A 15000-nucleotide genomic window follows, 5' to 3' on the forward strand; every position below is an offset into this window, starting at 1 on the left:
CACAGAGAGAGAAAAAGCAAGAAAGAGAAGGAAATATTGACTGAGTGGAGCACAAATAGGCAGAAGGAAAGAAAGAAAAGCATAAAAGGAACCAATAAATGGGAAAGGGAAACAGAATTAGGGCAGAGCAAGAAAAAAATGCAGTCATGTAGGTCATTCATTGGAAAAAATCAGCCAGGAAAGGGCATTTCAGTGTTTACACTTCAAGCTGTTTTAAACATATTATCAATTCACTTCTTATTTGAACAGAGCTCAGCAGGTTTGAAAACACTGTATGGCAAGGATTTTAGAACAAAATTAATATCCGGAATGCCTCATATTATCCAAAGGCAATATCTCCTAAAACTAGAATGACAAAAGCACCATCTAGTGGCCACAGAGGGAGCTGCAGAGGTTTAATCAAGTGACACTGTACAGATTTATTAAAATCAACATTGAGGGATAACTTCATGTTCATGGATGAAGTCCAGTGTTTGACTTTACTGCCACGTCAATGGTGAGTGTGTGTTGGAAATGCTGGGTCTGGGACACTAGCCCTTTCTGTTATTTCTAATTAGGGTTGGATAAAAAGACAAAATATATTGTTAATGTGATGAATTATGTCACAATACAATACAGTATGCTATTCTGTACATATCGTCAGTGCTTGTAAACTGCATTTAGTGCCAAATATTGAATAAAAATCAGTGTTTTTTAGTATTTTTTATAATGTAATACTACATTTCTCTGTTCCAGCTGATCAAAAGTCTGAAAAAATAAATGACATTTCATGGAAATTTCTTGAAGTTTTGCGATATTATATATTTTGCCATATTGCCCACCTCTACTCCTAACCCATCCAATATCTTATCTAATTGAACACATAACTCAATTTCAATATGTGAGTTTTTATTGCACACAAAATGGGCTAAAACAGTGATAACACAGCGACTCAACACATTGTTTATGAATGTGCACCCACTGCTGAGAAAGCAGGTGAAAAACAGTCACCTATGCCTTTGGAATTGATTAAGGAGATTTATTGTAATTGCTGCCATCAAGTTCTAAACGAATTAGTGTTTTTCACCAAACGGTAAAATGTCGCACTTTCAACATCTGATTTATGGTCTTCTATGTTTTATTGTGAATAACATATTGGGTCTATGGGATTTGCAAATCATTGCATTCTGTTTTCATTTACATTCATGTGCGTTTTATATAGCTTCTTGATTTGTTTGGAACTGGGCTTGTGCATGCATGTGTTGTAGGTTCCCTTATACAGTAGTGAGCTGTCTAATCATCAGACTGTGTAATCTGTAGTGAACGCAGCCTACGTTAATCATTTCTGCAGCCTGTTTATATGAAATGTTGTTCTTAAGGTTTTTCTTAAAGCACTGAAAAAGCGATGCATTTAATTTACACATGTTACATAACAGTTGTCACGATTGGCCCCTCCCAGTCTTCCATGTGCATCTGTTTACATGTGCTTCTTTGCTTGGTTTTCCTCCCGGTTCTGCCCCCTTGTTTCTTGACTCCGCCCTTGATTGTTCCCACCTGTTATTTAAGCCCTGTGTTTTCTTTAGTCTAGTGCTGGTATTTGTTGGATGGACTGTTTTAAGTGTGTTGTATTCTCGTGCTGGTTGATTATTCCAGCCCCCGTTGTGGTTTTCCTGAGTTTCTTTCGTTATGTCTGTCCCTCCTGTTCTCCGTGTTGGCTCTCTGGACTGTTTTGACCCTGATTATGGATTTGCCCTCAATAAATCTTGCTTGTCTTCGCACGTGGGTCCGCCTCCTCATCGCTCCCCGTTACAACAGTTTTGTCCTTCAGTTTACAGTCGGCAGTAGATGTATCGATGTATTAGTCTATTTGTGGAAATGATGGCCAGGTTTTCTTTCTTCTTCAGTGTGCCCCCACCCTCCCCATTAAAACCTCTGGATCTTAACGGGCCACCTCATGGTAAAAGTTCTAGCTACACCCATGGTGTCTGACATATTTCAAATACTGAATAAACCACAGTCTGTTTTACATTATTGTATTTACTGAGCAGAACTACTAACATGATCAGCAGCGTTAATGAGCTCACCGTAGACGTAAGAGACTCCAATCAGCTCGAATATTGCGATGATGACCAGAGAATAGGAGGCTGCGTAAGTGTCCACCAGCTGGAGCATGTACATACCGCTCTGTAAAACACACACAGGGTCATGCTTCACTTTACATTACCACAAACATGCATATTACACCAGGGAATATGCTGTAAGCTGAGGTTGAATTTCTGGATAGACACTGTTTTATGTGTTATTCATTCTCTCAGTATGGATTTTGTTGGCTAGATTAAAGATCTAATATGAATAAAATTTTGAGTAAAGACATTGGTTGACCTCTAAAAGCTACATTTAGTTCTTCTAGGTGAAAGAGAGGAACAGGGCCCCTGAATGTTCATATTTACATTACTGTTTTACTGTCTACACTGCAAAAATCACGTCGTGTCAAGTGAAATCATTTCAAATCTAATATGTCTCACTTTGGCATTGCTTTAAATACCATCCGATTATTTAGTTTGTTTCTAGACATTTTTCACTAAGTGATATTATCTCATATTAGACCATTTTGTCCATTTTTAGTAATAATGCAAAAGCGTCTGCCAGTATGGAGAGATAATTTGGAAGGTAGAAGTACTGTAATGAGCAGTAAGATTACTTTTTCCAGGAAGAAATATGTAACATAATCGCAGCGCAGAAGTTATTAGTAACAGTAATACAGTACTTTTTGAGTAATTACTCTAACACAGTAACACAATTACTTTAACACTAGAATTTAACACTAACACTCTGCATTCACACGGTTGTGTCATCATGTAACAACATGGAATAGCACTTTATAGCCATGATTATAATCACTACACTTGCAGATAACAACTATATATATATATATATATATATATATATATATATATATACACACTCACTGGTCACTTTATTAGGTACACTACTAGTAAAAGGCTGGACCCCCTTTCACCTTCAGAACTGTCTTAATTCTTCATGGCAGACTTTCAACAAGGTGTTGGAAACGTTCCTCAGAGATTCTGGTTGGTTATTTGAGTTCCTGTTGTCTTTCTATCATCTGGAACCAGTCTGCCCATTCTCCTCTGACCTCTCACATCAACAAGGCATTTTCATCCACACAACTGACCGCTCACTGGATGTTTCCTCTTTTTCGGACTGTTCTCTGTAAACCCTTGCTAAACCCGTGCCACCACTGCCAGACTCTGCAACAGCTTTATTCCTACACTATAAACTCAAGCACTGAGCTAACCCCCCCTACACACACACACACACACACACACACAACTCTTTTGATGCTCTACCTGCTCTATGTCTGGCACAATGCTGCTACACTGTGTTTACACTGTTTACTCTGGTTTTTCTACCTCAGTAGCTGCTGTGTTTCTGTCTGTCGTCTGACTGCGTGACTCTCAGATCATAGCAGGTCAATATCTCTGCACCTTATTCCACGACCTCATGTCCAGAGTGAGTGCTGTGTCGGTGCTGCACTGTCCTGTCTGTTTACTGGGTCTAATGTCCATTAATTTATCATATTTATTGTTTCTAGTTTCATTTGTTGTTTGCACACTCTGCACGTTCTCAGAAAAAAAGGTACAACAATGTCACTAGGGCAGTACCCTTCTTGCCACTGGGGTGGGACCCTCAGGGGTAGATCTCAGTACCTTTAGTCAGGGAACATAACTGCACCAGAATCCACTGAAAGTATATTTTCTAAGTTGTACTGACTCCACACACCCGCCTCGCCTCCAGGCTTTTTATTTAAAACATCAGTTTATAAAAAGATACAAATATCTACTTTTCCACGTGGAAAAATTGATTTAAGGTGCACAGTTGGACCTTAAAACCGCTGTTGCACCTTTGAGGGAACACTTACATTGTTTGTACCTTGATGAACAAATCATGTACCTGCACGGTACCTTTATTTCTAACAGTGTAGTGTCACAAAGTCCTTACAAGAAAGTCTGTCCACTCTTATCAGTTATTTTGAGGCATATGAGACCAGACTCCTCTCTGTTTGAATGAGTAGAGGCCAAAATACTTAAAATTGAAGGTCAAATTCCCGTTTAAAGAACATGTGAAGTCACTGATGAAGTCAACAATAAAAACCCCATGAATAGTTCGTAGCGTTTGGCTCAGTAACGCACCAAAATTCTCTGGCTGCTGTGCCTGTGAAGACCTCCACAACGAGGGTGGCTGTCTGTGGTCAGTGTCAGTGATCATGTCTGTGGTCAGTGTCAGTGATCAACAAAAATCTGATCACTTGGTTTTGGCCATTTTACCATTGGCTGTAAATGTTTCTCAGTATGTGCTGATGTACCAGTGCAGGCTATAAATACGTTACTTTTCTCTGCTTTAAGTTTCTTGTAAAATGTCTCTCAACGTCTCTCAGCGAGGCTGAAGTCAGCATCTCCTCTGCCAGCGTGTTGTTTGAATTTTCCAGTTCTACCTTAAATGGTGCCTGAGGTGCCAGAATGTAACTGCTGCACCATTTAAGGTGGAACGGGAACAGGCTGGACTGAGGTTTGGGACTGAACTCTTGTTTTTAAGATCGAGCTGCTAACCTCTGTAATCATGGGGAATCCCAGCACGTAGAAGGACACGCAGCACACCAGGGTGAAGACAGCTTTGTGTTTACGCAGGTATTTGGGGAATTCGTCGGCCACTGAGGTCACGATCGTCTCAATTGTGGCAAACTGCAGGGGGAGAAACAGAGCGAAGATATATGCTTAGTTTAGAGTGGAGATCCCAGACGGAAGCCTTACATATTGATACATATACACAATATTAAATCAATTTCTTTGAAAACGTCTATATGAAATGATTCTGTGAGAAAACTAATTTCTTACAACGTTCAGATTCAGACGTTTTGGATGATAAATGGAGCTGGAAGTGATTTCATGATCACTGAGAAGTCTGTACTGAAAGCACAAGCTTGACATTGTCACTACAAAGCAGCCCCTTTTTGATGCTATACGGAACCCTCTTTGACAGTGTTCTAAATAGAACCATCTACAGCACATTCTCCAGCAACCTTAAGAACCATCTCATGCAAAGAACGATTTAGGCCTGCAAAGGATACTTTGTTCTATATGGATCCATTCTCTAAAGAACCCTTCAAGAACCCTCTTTTTTAATCTAAAATAACGACACTAATTTCCAGTTTTATGCAGTTGTAATGCACAATGGGCCTCATTTGCCTGCAGTTTCTTTGACAGTAATTTAGAGCATATAAAGTTCCTCCAGTTCTCCAAAAACAGCGACGGCTGAATGTGGAGAGGGACGTCACACTTGTCCTCTGTTTTCTCACTGTATGTGCACACCTTCCTGCTCACTATCGTTCTGCTCTGGGAAGCTGTTGATAATTATGAAAAGAGAGAAACGCGACACATCCACACGTTTCTGTTACAGACTCATATTCTGGAGACATGCAGTGTGTTCACACACACAAGCACACACAGGAGAGTGAATTAACACCTCAACAATAATAGAGGCACAAGACCCCAGCAAACACACACACACACACACACAAACACACACACACACTGAAATTAACTGTACAGGTTCTTAAGACTTGCACGTTTAAACGGTTCTCTGCATGGCGAAATCGTTCTTCGGATTGATGGAGAATGTATTGTATATGGTTCTATATAGAACCTTTTTGAAAAGGGTTCTATGTAGTATCAAAAGGAGTTCTGTACTGTAACGTTGCCAAGCTTGGAACAATATCAGAACCTTTTTTGGTGCTGTAGCGATCTACAACACATTCTTTGTCATGATAAAAATCGTCATGCTTTGGAATTATTGAAAATCATATTGACCCTAAAAAAGATGTGACAGCTTTACGTACCATGGTGTCCAGCCCCAGCGTGAGGAGCATGAGGAAGAAGATGATCGCCCAAAATGGAGACACTGGCAACCTGGTGAGGGCTTCTGGGTAAACAACAAACGCAATGCCTGGTCCTACACACACACACACACACACACACACACACACACACACACACACACACACACACATTGTAAGACTGATACATAATAAACTGAAACTGAATGAGCTCAGAAGACTCGTGTAGGTTCTCTGGTGGTTCTGAATGGTGAATAAAGTGTCTGTATCTGTGTTGTAGTCATGGCGACGCCTGGTTCCCATCACCACCACTGTAAAGACGCCTGAACCGTTTCAGACAAAATAACATCTCACACACTGAATTATGCCAAATTATTTTTTAAATCAGTTCACACTGTTGCACACAAACACACACACACACACACACACACACACACTGTTTAATTTCTGTATAGTATGGTAATTGCCTATAATATGAGTCTTTAAAGGGCCGATCCCATCAAAACAGGATTTCTCTCTCCTTTTTGAAATAAGAGTTTATTAACATACAGTAAGCTAAAGTTTCGAAATGCACCGCCCAACTCCCAATCCACACAGCCCTTGAATATTAATTCTGAATTTGTTGTTTTTGTGATGTCATAGATTTGCCTAAACAGTCTACAGCACTTTAGCTCCACCAAGTTTTTCAGATCAAGCTTAAAGGCACAGTAACAAAAACAGCCTGTTTCATTTGAAGAATGAAAGAGAATGGAAATGAGCCAAAAAAGAGATTTCTCATTTTTACATGATCATTTTCCAATTGTACTTAATCCCTTAGAATTGTGTGCCTTTAAAGGTGATTTCCAAATTTCATGATATGGGTCCTTCAATTAACATTTTACATTGTTATTACACACTGTGGTTAAGGCACATCGGGGCAGTCGTGGGCTGGAGGTCAGGGAACCAGCCTTGTGACTGGAAGGTCACCGGTTCGATCCCCAGAGCCGACAGTACGTGACTGAGGTGTCCTTGAGCAAGACACCTAACCCCCAACTGCTCCCTGGGCGCTGTGGATTGGGCTGCCCACCGCTCTGGGCAAGTGTGCTCACTGCCCCCTAGTGTGTGTGGTCACTAGAGTGTATGTGGTGTTTCACTTCATGGATGGGTTAAATGCGGAGGTGGAATTTCCCCGTTTGTGGGACTAATAAGGGTCTCTTAATCAAACCTACCTTCATCAGCCACACTCTCGATGGGCACCTTCAGCTCATGCGCCATGAAGCCAATGACTGAAAAAATGACAAAGCCAGCGAATATGCTGGTGGCGCTGTTGGTACACGTCACTATGATGGTGTCCCTGCAGAGAGGAAACTAGAATGAATGGAGCTGCTTGCCTTAAAATGACAATAATATACCAGCATCTACTGTTACATCACTAAGGTTCATCAGAGCTTCTAACGTGTTATCAGTCAAAATGATGGTTCTCTAGTAAAGACAATGGTTCTATATAGAACCATGAACACTCAAAGGAACGTCTCCATGATTAAACGGTTCTTTGCATCATGAAATGGATCCTCAGACTGACGGAGAACGTGCTGTATGTGGTCCAATATACAAACTTTTAGAAAATATTTCTACCTAGCCCCCAAAAAGGTTCTTCTAGTGTTACAATGACAAGCTTATGACAACAGAAGAACCCTTTTGGCTGCTGTATAGAACCCTGTTCAAAAAGGAGCTGTAGAGAATTGTCCGCAGCACATTGAAGGACATTGTCCCTCAATCCGAAGAACCCTATCTATACGATCTGTACAGAACGATTTTCTTTACTAAAGAACCCTCAAAGCACCATATTTTTCAAAAAGGTTTTATATAGAACCGCACATAACGCATTCTTCATTAATCTAAAGAGCCATTTCACCACGCAGAGAACCATTTAAACATGCACAGGGTTCTTTGAGTGTTCATGTTTCTAGATAGGAACACTGTCTTCACCAAAGGTGCCTTGAAGAACCAGTGTAGAGAAAATAAAGGGCTTTCTGATTACAGGCATTATTTGCGTATTTTCTTTGTTTTATCCACGATTATTTATACATTATTTTGTTTGTTAATGCTTAGTACCCAAGTAGTAGATTAGATAACACTCTCGTAGATCCTGCTGTGGTTCTGGGTGTTATTTTGTGCACACTATCGTGCTTTATTTTGACTTTGCGCTCAGCGAGAACTGGATGTGTAAAGCTGAATTTGTGCTAAATCAGCAGTTGCAGATGACTTGGCAACTGGAACCAAGTGACAGCCAAAATATAACAAGTTCACGCTTAGGCACCACAGGGTTAATTCAATCATGCCAATACCAGATGCAGACGTGGGCTGAATCTAAAAGCGATACTGATGTAAAGGTATTTTTACCTGTAACAGTTATTATGGAACTTATTATAGGAGGAGAGAGTTATTAGGCCCCCCCACGCTGCAGACAGAGAGAAAAAGATCTGCGTGGCAGCATCTTTCCACACCTAGAGAGAGGGAGAGAGAGAGATCGAGGGAGAGAGCGTTAATAAAGTGATTAACACGTACCTTAAAGAGCGAGAACATTCACTGTAATTATAGAAGATTATTAACCTGAAGAAGCCAGTTATGGACAGTAAAGCATGCTTTAAAATGAAGCGGAGAAACTGGGTGGAAAGTGCAGATTCTAAACTTTCAATCCAGAACACTTCAGTCTCTGTAAGTAGAAAATTATTATTACGATTGGAGTTTGAAGGAAAATTATAGTTCTTCAAGATTCAAGAGTTTTATTGTCATATGCACAGCAGAACAGGCTGAAACAGTGAACTAAGAACAGTGAAATCTGTCTGTCTACAGAATGGAAATGCAATTCACGGTGTAACTTTAGATCTATTTACGTTTAAAGTAACACTGTAGAATTTGGGGATTTGGGCCTCTCTGGTGGAAACGTTAATTGCGTGCGGCGAGCAGAAGAATACTGTACGATGTGCTTCGAAGAGAAAACTGACACGTCTTCTGAGGCTGTTAGTCAATCATCTACTGCTGTCATCACATCTTCATCAGTGTAATGTTGAGACCTGCTTTTTGAGTCTGTGTGTGATGTTAATGTGTAAAGACGTACGACGTGGTGTGAAAAACTCAATGCCTCTGACTTTGAAACGGTTATTTCAGGCTTTACAGGGAGACTCGCAGCAGCACTCGCTCTCCTCACACTTTCAGTCTTCACAACAGAATATATAAATATATAAATATAAATATAAATATAAATATAAATATAAATACCCATTGCTGCTTTAAATAATGTTAATCGGAGTGAAGTGACAGCAGCGACTCCAGACTGAAGTTGATCGCTGTCAGTCCACTCACTAAACAGCTCTGTCTCTTACTTTGGCATCGTTGAGTTTCTCCCACTTTGGAGTGATAAAGTAGAGGATGCCTGAACCGGCGCCGGGCAGAGTGACGCCACGGATCAGCAGGATGACCAAAACCACGTAAGGGAAAGTGGCTGTGAAATACACCACCTGGGGACAGAGCAAAGACAAGGCGACCGTTATGACAGGCTTTAAAAAGAACTGCTGTCCGTTTCACTGCGTAGTCAGAAAAAAACAACCTGAAAATACCGATTTTTGTGTTATTTAAGCCAAACGCAGCAAATTATTACTCTGTCTTTGTCTGATTTCACTAGTGATGTCTGAAACATTAGACCATCAGTTTGGGGTCCGTAGTTCTCTCCCTATTCTCAGAGACGGGCGCCTGGTCTGTATGTGTTCTAGACGGGTCCATGAAGAACCTTTCTGAAAAGGGCTCTATATAGCACCCAAAAGGGGCTCTCCTATTGTGACAGGCTTGACATCTTAATAATAGAGGAATTCGTTTGGGTGCTATATATAACCCTTTTCAAAAAGGTTCTATATAGAACCGTATATAGCACATTCTGAAGAATACTTTCATGACGCAAAGAACCATGAAAAGTGTTCTTTGAATGTTCGTTGTCCTTTTATTTTTTTTTTACTAATGCACTCTTGAAGAACCATGTGTTTTAGCTTAGCTAGTACACTAAAAGCTCTGCTCCACCGAGCATGTTGGGTTCTAGCTCTAACTAAAGCTTAGACACAAGTTTAGATGATGCAGCTACAGGCCCAAACGGAGCCGAGCACAGGTTTGATTCTGACTGAAAACAGGTGTAGATGATGAACACTAATGTACGAGAACTCGTAGCTCGGTTCCAGCTAACTGAAGCTAAAATGAGGGCCGTTTTATAGGATCTCTGAGTGCTCAGAGTGGGGTGGCTGGCGTTGGAGTCAAAGCTAAGCGTGTTTTGTGGTCAGTGGAGCTCTTGTGCCCTGCTGACCTTTCCTCTCACAGTCCAAAGACATGCAGTCAGGCCAATTGGACATGTTACATTGCCCCTGGGTGTGAGTGTGAATGTCTGTCTGCGATGGACTGGAGACCTGTCCAGGGTGTCCGCTGGGATAGGCTCCAGCACCCCCAACCCCGCCCCCTAAAGCATTCTGTTCTTGGATTGGAGAAAAAATCTCTCTGCAAATTAGACAGAAATAAATTAACTCATTCATGCCTCCAAACTCAGTCCAGCTTGTAAGCGGTCTGATAGACGCCCAGTCGTCAGATCTGGGTTAACACTCAGCACAAACTCAGCACAGTTCAACCTTAACATACCAGCCGGAGTGAATGATTTGCTTTCACATGAACAGCACGGTTCTTTCAAACATGCAGAGACCCCGAGAGCGCTGAACAGCTGCCAGAGAAGAATCTGCTACACTTCTTCTTCTTCTTCTTCTTCTTCTTCTTCTTCTTCTTTCGGCTGCTCCCTTTAGGGGTCGCCACAGCGGATCATCTGCCTCCATCTTGCCCTATCCACTGCCTCCTCTACTTTCACACCAACCATCTCCATGTCCACCTTCACTACATCCATAAACCTTCTCTGAGGTCTACCTCTTCTCCTTCTACCTGGCAGCTCCATCTCCAACATTCTTTGACCAATATATCCACTATTCCTCCTCAACACATGTCCAAACCATCTCAACCTGGCCTCTCTGGCTTTATCTCCAAACTGCTCCACCTTCACCGTCCCTCTGATCTGCTCACACTACAAGCAGCGTAAATCTACATACAACAGCGGTTTAACGTAGAATTGGGGACCTTAAATAGGAATTCCCCAGGTGAAAGGTACGTGAGGGTCCACAGTTTAGTGCCTTTTTCTCTGAGTGCATCACAGTAAACCAGTGAAAGTGTTCCTTGATCAGCCAGCTTTACATAACTGCACCAGCACTCCTAATATTCTCCTAATATTCTAATATTCCTCCTAATATTCACTTAATATCACTGCTCTCATTATTTTTGTCACGATTGGCCCCTCCCAGTCCTGTCCTTGTGTGTTTTGGTTTAGCACAGGTGTTCTTTGTTTTGGTTTTGTAGTCCTGCCCCCTTGTTTGTGACTCCACCCCTGGTTGTTCCCACCTGTGTTTCCACCTGTGTTTACCCTGTGTATTTCAGCCCTGTGTTTGCTGGTCTTTATTGGGTGTATTGGTCTTTGTACTGTACAGCTTGATTGATTCCGGTTTCATGTCTGTCCCCCGATCGGTCCGTGTTGGCTACATGAACCTGGGCCGTTTAGACGATGACCCTGGATTTGCCCATGGTAAAAGTCGCTTATCTCCGCATATGCATCCGCCTCCTCGCTCCCCGTTACAACTTTACTGGATGATTGGACCACTGATGGTTTTAATCACAGACGAGATGTCTCAATGCATTTCCGACAGGCATCCACACTTGGGCCACAAAGAATTCTATTCTGATTATGCCAAGTTGAACATACAGTAACATCACAATTTTTAAAAGGAGCTTCGCTGATTTCATATCAGGGCTGATTTGGGAACAACATCTAACAGTGTGTGTTTTTTTTTAAACCAGCACTGCGATTATTTTCTATGAATTAAGGTCCAGGCCTGTTATTTTGGCAAAGAAGTCCAGAATGTCCTCCTTTTTCTAGCTTGAGGCTTTAAAAAGCCTAATTAGGTTAAATTTCTCCACTTAAAACTTTAAAAAGCCATTTTGAAAAGGGTTCTGTGCAGAACAAAAAAGGTTCTTCTGTTGTTAGAGTCCTGACATAGCAACAATAGAAGAACCCGTTTGGGTGCTATTTAGAACTCTTTTCAAAACGGTTACCTATAGAACCATCGGCAGCACATTCTCCATCAATCTGAAGAACCATTTAAGATACAAAGAATCATTTATCACATGCGCACACACACACACACACACACACACACACACACGCACACTTTCTAAGCCACATTATTCTTCTGGGTCGCAGGGGGAGTTGGAGCCTATCCCAGCAGTCACTGGGCGGAGGGCAGGAAACACCCTGGACAGGTACCATTTATCACGCAGACTGTAATCTCTCCGTAATGTACACTCATAAAAGGATGGTTCTTCAAGGGATCTTTAGAAAACACGGTTCTAAAAACAATCATGAACATTCGAGGAAACCTTCTGCATGATTAAAGGGTTCCTTACATCATAAAATCGGTTCTTAAGAATGTGCTGTACATGGTTCTATATAAAACCTTTTTGAAAAGAGTTCTAAAAGGGTTCTTTTCTTGTTATGACATCAACCTTGTAACAACAGAGGAACCCTTTTGGTTCCTATGCAAACCCTCCTCAAAAAACATAGCACATTCTCCACCAATCTGAAAAACCCTTTCATGGTGCAAAGAACCGTTTAATCACGCATAGGATTCTTTGGGTGCTCATGGTTGTTCACAGAACCATTTTCTTTACTAAAGAACTCTTGTGGAACCATCTATGTTAAGAGTCTCCCCCACCCAGGAACAGAGTGGAGAAACACTGCAGTATCAGACACAGCCTGCAGTAACCGATCACCGCCACTAGGTGGCAGCAAATCCTTAACAATTAACCTCACAACTGGCAAAGCGCAGGAGCCGCGCTGATCTCAGAGTGATGAGGAGGAGAGAAGACCCCGAACCAGCCCCGGAGCTTCTCACCTTGCCCGACGACTTGATTCCTTTAGCCAAAGACGCGTAGACAATGAGCCAGGCGAGAAAGAGGCACGCGGCCAGGGGCCAGCGGATGTCCCCGGGGTATTCAATCCCTTTGGAGATGTGCAGCACGTTGTACCTAATAAACAGAACAGAAAGTGGTCAGAGAACATGTTACCATCACAAACGCAAACAGCTCCACATGCCTAATTTAATCATCCCCCATGCATGAACCAGGCAAACGGGCACTCCACTACACTACGACAGAAGGTTCTACAAGGGTTCGTTAGTAAAGGGAGGCGTGAGTTCTACATAGAACAATCTGCACACCTGAAAGTTTCTCGAGCTCACAACCGCCTTCGGAAAGATTATATTATGTTTACCACGCAAAGAAGCATTTATTATAAATAATATCTAAATTATTATAAACAGGCGCCTGTGTAAGACTCACGGTTCTCAATGGAACAAGTGCCTTTAATAAAGAGCCCGTGGAGCTTGTTAGTGAAGTAAAACAGAAAAGGCAACAACAACGTAATGTTGGCATAATTCTTGTCTAATATAATATACAAAAATTATATATGCACATCGCTTGAAAACCTTGCATCTCCATTTTTGTCATTTTTCAGTTTTTGGCATAATTTCAGAGGACCTGCTGTCCTTCACATTGGCGTGTAAATTTCATGATGAATGGAGCAAAAGAAACGGCCCAACATGACATGGAAAGACGTCTGGTTCCATTGACTTGCATTAAAACTACAGTAGGTTTTTTCCTTCTCCTGTAAAGTTCCCATTTTGGAGATGCGAGGTTTTCCTCCTCTATATATATAAATTATATATATAATTATTAGCACAAAAACTCACTTGAAATACTCTTCACTGGGGCTGACGTAGCTTCTGTTGTCTGCTGTGATATTTAATAACTTGCTCAAATTCCCAGCAGCGTTTGCAGACAAACAGAATGTGGTGTTTTTAACGGAGCTCATGTTTCTCTCCCGAATTATACAAGAATCTGTCAGAGAGGAAAAACACAATGAGAGCCAACAAACACACTTTTACGCGCTGGAACAGCAAATAAATCCCGATTATCATACAAACATGACCAAAAACACAAAGGACAAAAAGGCGCCCTGGTGTTGGGCATTAGTAATACATATTAGAATGAGTGGTTATTTACTGAATACACTGCATAAAAACGAAAAAGCATAATAATCGTGCGTTCCTGTTGATTTTGCCCGGTTTTTGAGGTTTATCAGCGTTTTTTTGTCACTGCAGTTCATTTGAGGCTGCAGTTCGCACTCCGGCCACACGATGTCGCCTCACTGCGGCACTGCAGCGCCTTACAGTAAATCTGTCAAGCAAGCAGATTTTCTGCTGAATTCAGGGAAACAGAAGCGTGGAATAAAACGCGTTTAACGCCAGAAACACGTTTAATTTCGACGTTTTATCGATGCAGAAACATTCAGGAGAGTCCGGAGGGACATTCTGCTCGTTTTATCAAATAAACACGACGAAAAATACTACAAACTAAAACATCTCACACACACCACAAACCAAAACATCTCACACACACCACAAACCAAAACATCTCACACACACCACAGACCAAAACATCTCACACACACCACAGACCAAAACATCTCACACACACACCACAGACCAAAACATCTCACACACACACCACAGACCAAAACATCTCACACCCACCACAAACCAAAACATCTCACACACACCACAAACCAAAACATCTCACACCCACCACAAACCAAAACATCTCACACCCACCACGAACCAAAACATCTCACACACACCACAAACCAAAACATCTCAACACACCACAAACCAAAACATCTCAACACACCACAAACCAAAACATCTCACACCCACCACAAACCAAAACATCTCACACACACCACAGACCAAAACATCTCACACACACCACAGACCAAAACATCTCACACACACCACAGACCAAAACATCTCACACACACACCACAGACCAAAACATCTCACACACACACCACAGACCAAAACATCTCACACACACACCACAGACCAAAACATCTCACACCCACCACAAACCAAAACATCTCACACCCACCACAAACCAAAACA

The 15000-nt window shown here is 41.6% G+C and overlaps 1 protein-coding gene across 1 annotated transcript in view; it reads right to left on the bottom strand.

Annotated features, from left to right (window-relative positions):
* Positions 1-15000, bottom strand: part of slc6a5 (solute carrier family 6 member 5) — a 114769-nt gene that overhangs the window by 88387 nt on the left and 11382 nt on the right. The window contains exons 6-13 of the mRNA XM_037545143.1: positions 13750-13897; positions 12895-13027; positions 9256-9390; positions 8273-8376; positions 7099-7223; positions 5894-6006; positions 4608-4739; positions 2064-2163 (exon numbers count right to left, since the gene is read on the bottom strand). Coding sequence (XP_037401040.1) covers positions 2064-2163; positions 4608-4739; positions 5894-6006; positions 7099-7223; positions 8273-8376; positions 9256-9390; positions 12895-13027; positions 13750-13897 — 990 coding nt within the window. The remainder of the gene's footprint in view (positions 1-2063; positions 2164-4607; positions 4740-5893; positions 6007-7098; positions 7224-8272; positions 8377-9255; positions 9391-12894; positions 13028-13749; positions 13898-15000) is intronic.

The sequence above is a fragment of the Pygocentrus nattereri genome, chromosome 15 (assembly GCF_015220715.1).
Source record: "Pygocentrus nattereri isolate fPygNat1 chromosome 15, fPygNat1.pri, whole genome shotgun sequence".
Classification (NCBI taxonomy): Eukaryota; Metazoa; Chordata; class Actinopteri; order Characiformes; family Serrasalmidae; genus Pygocentrus; species Pygocentrus nattereri.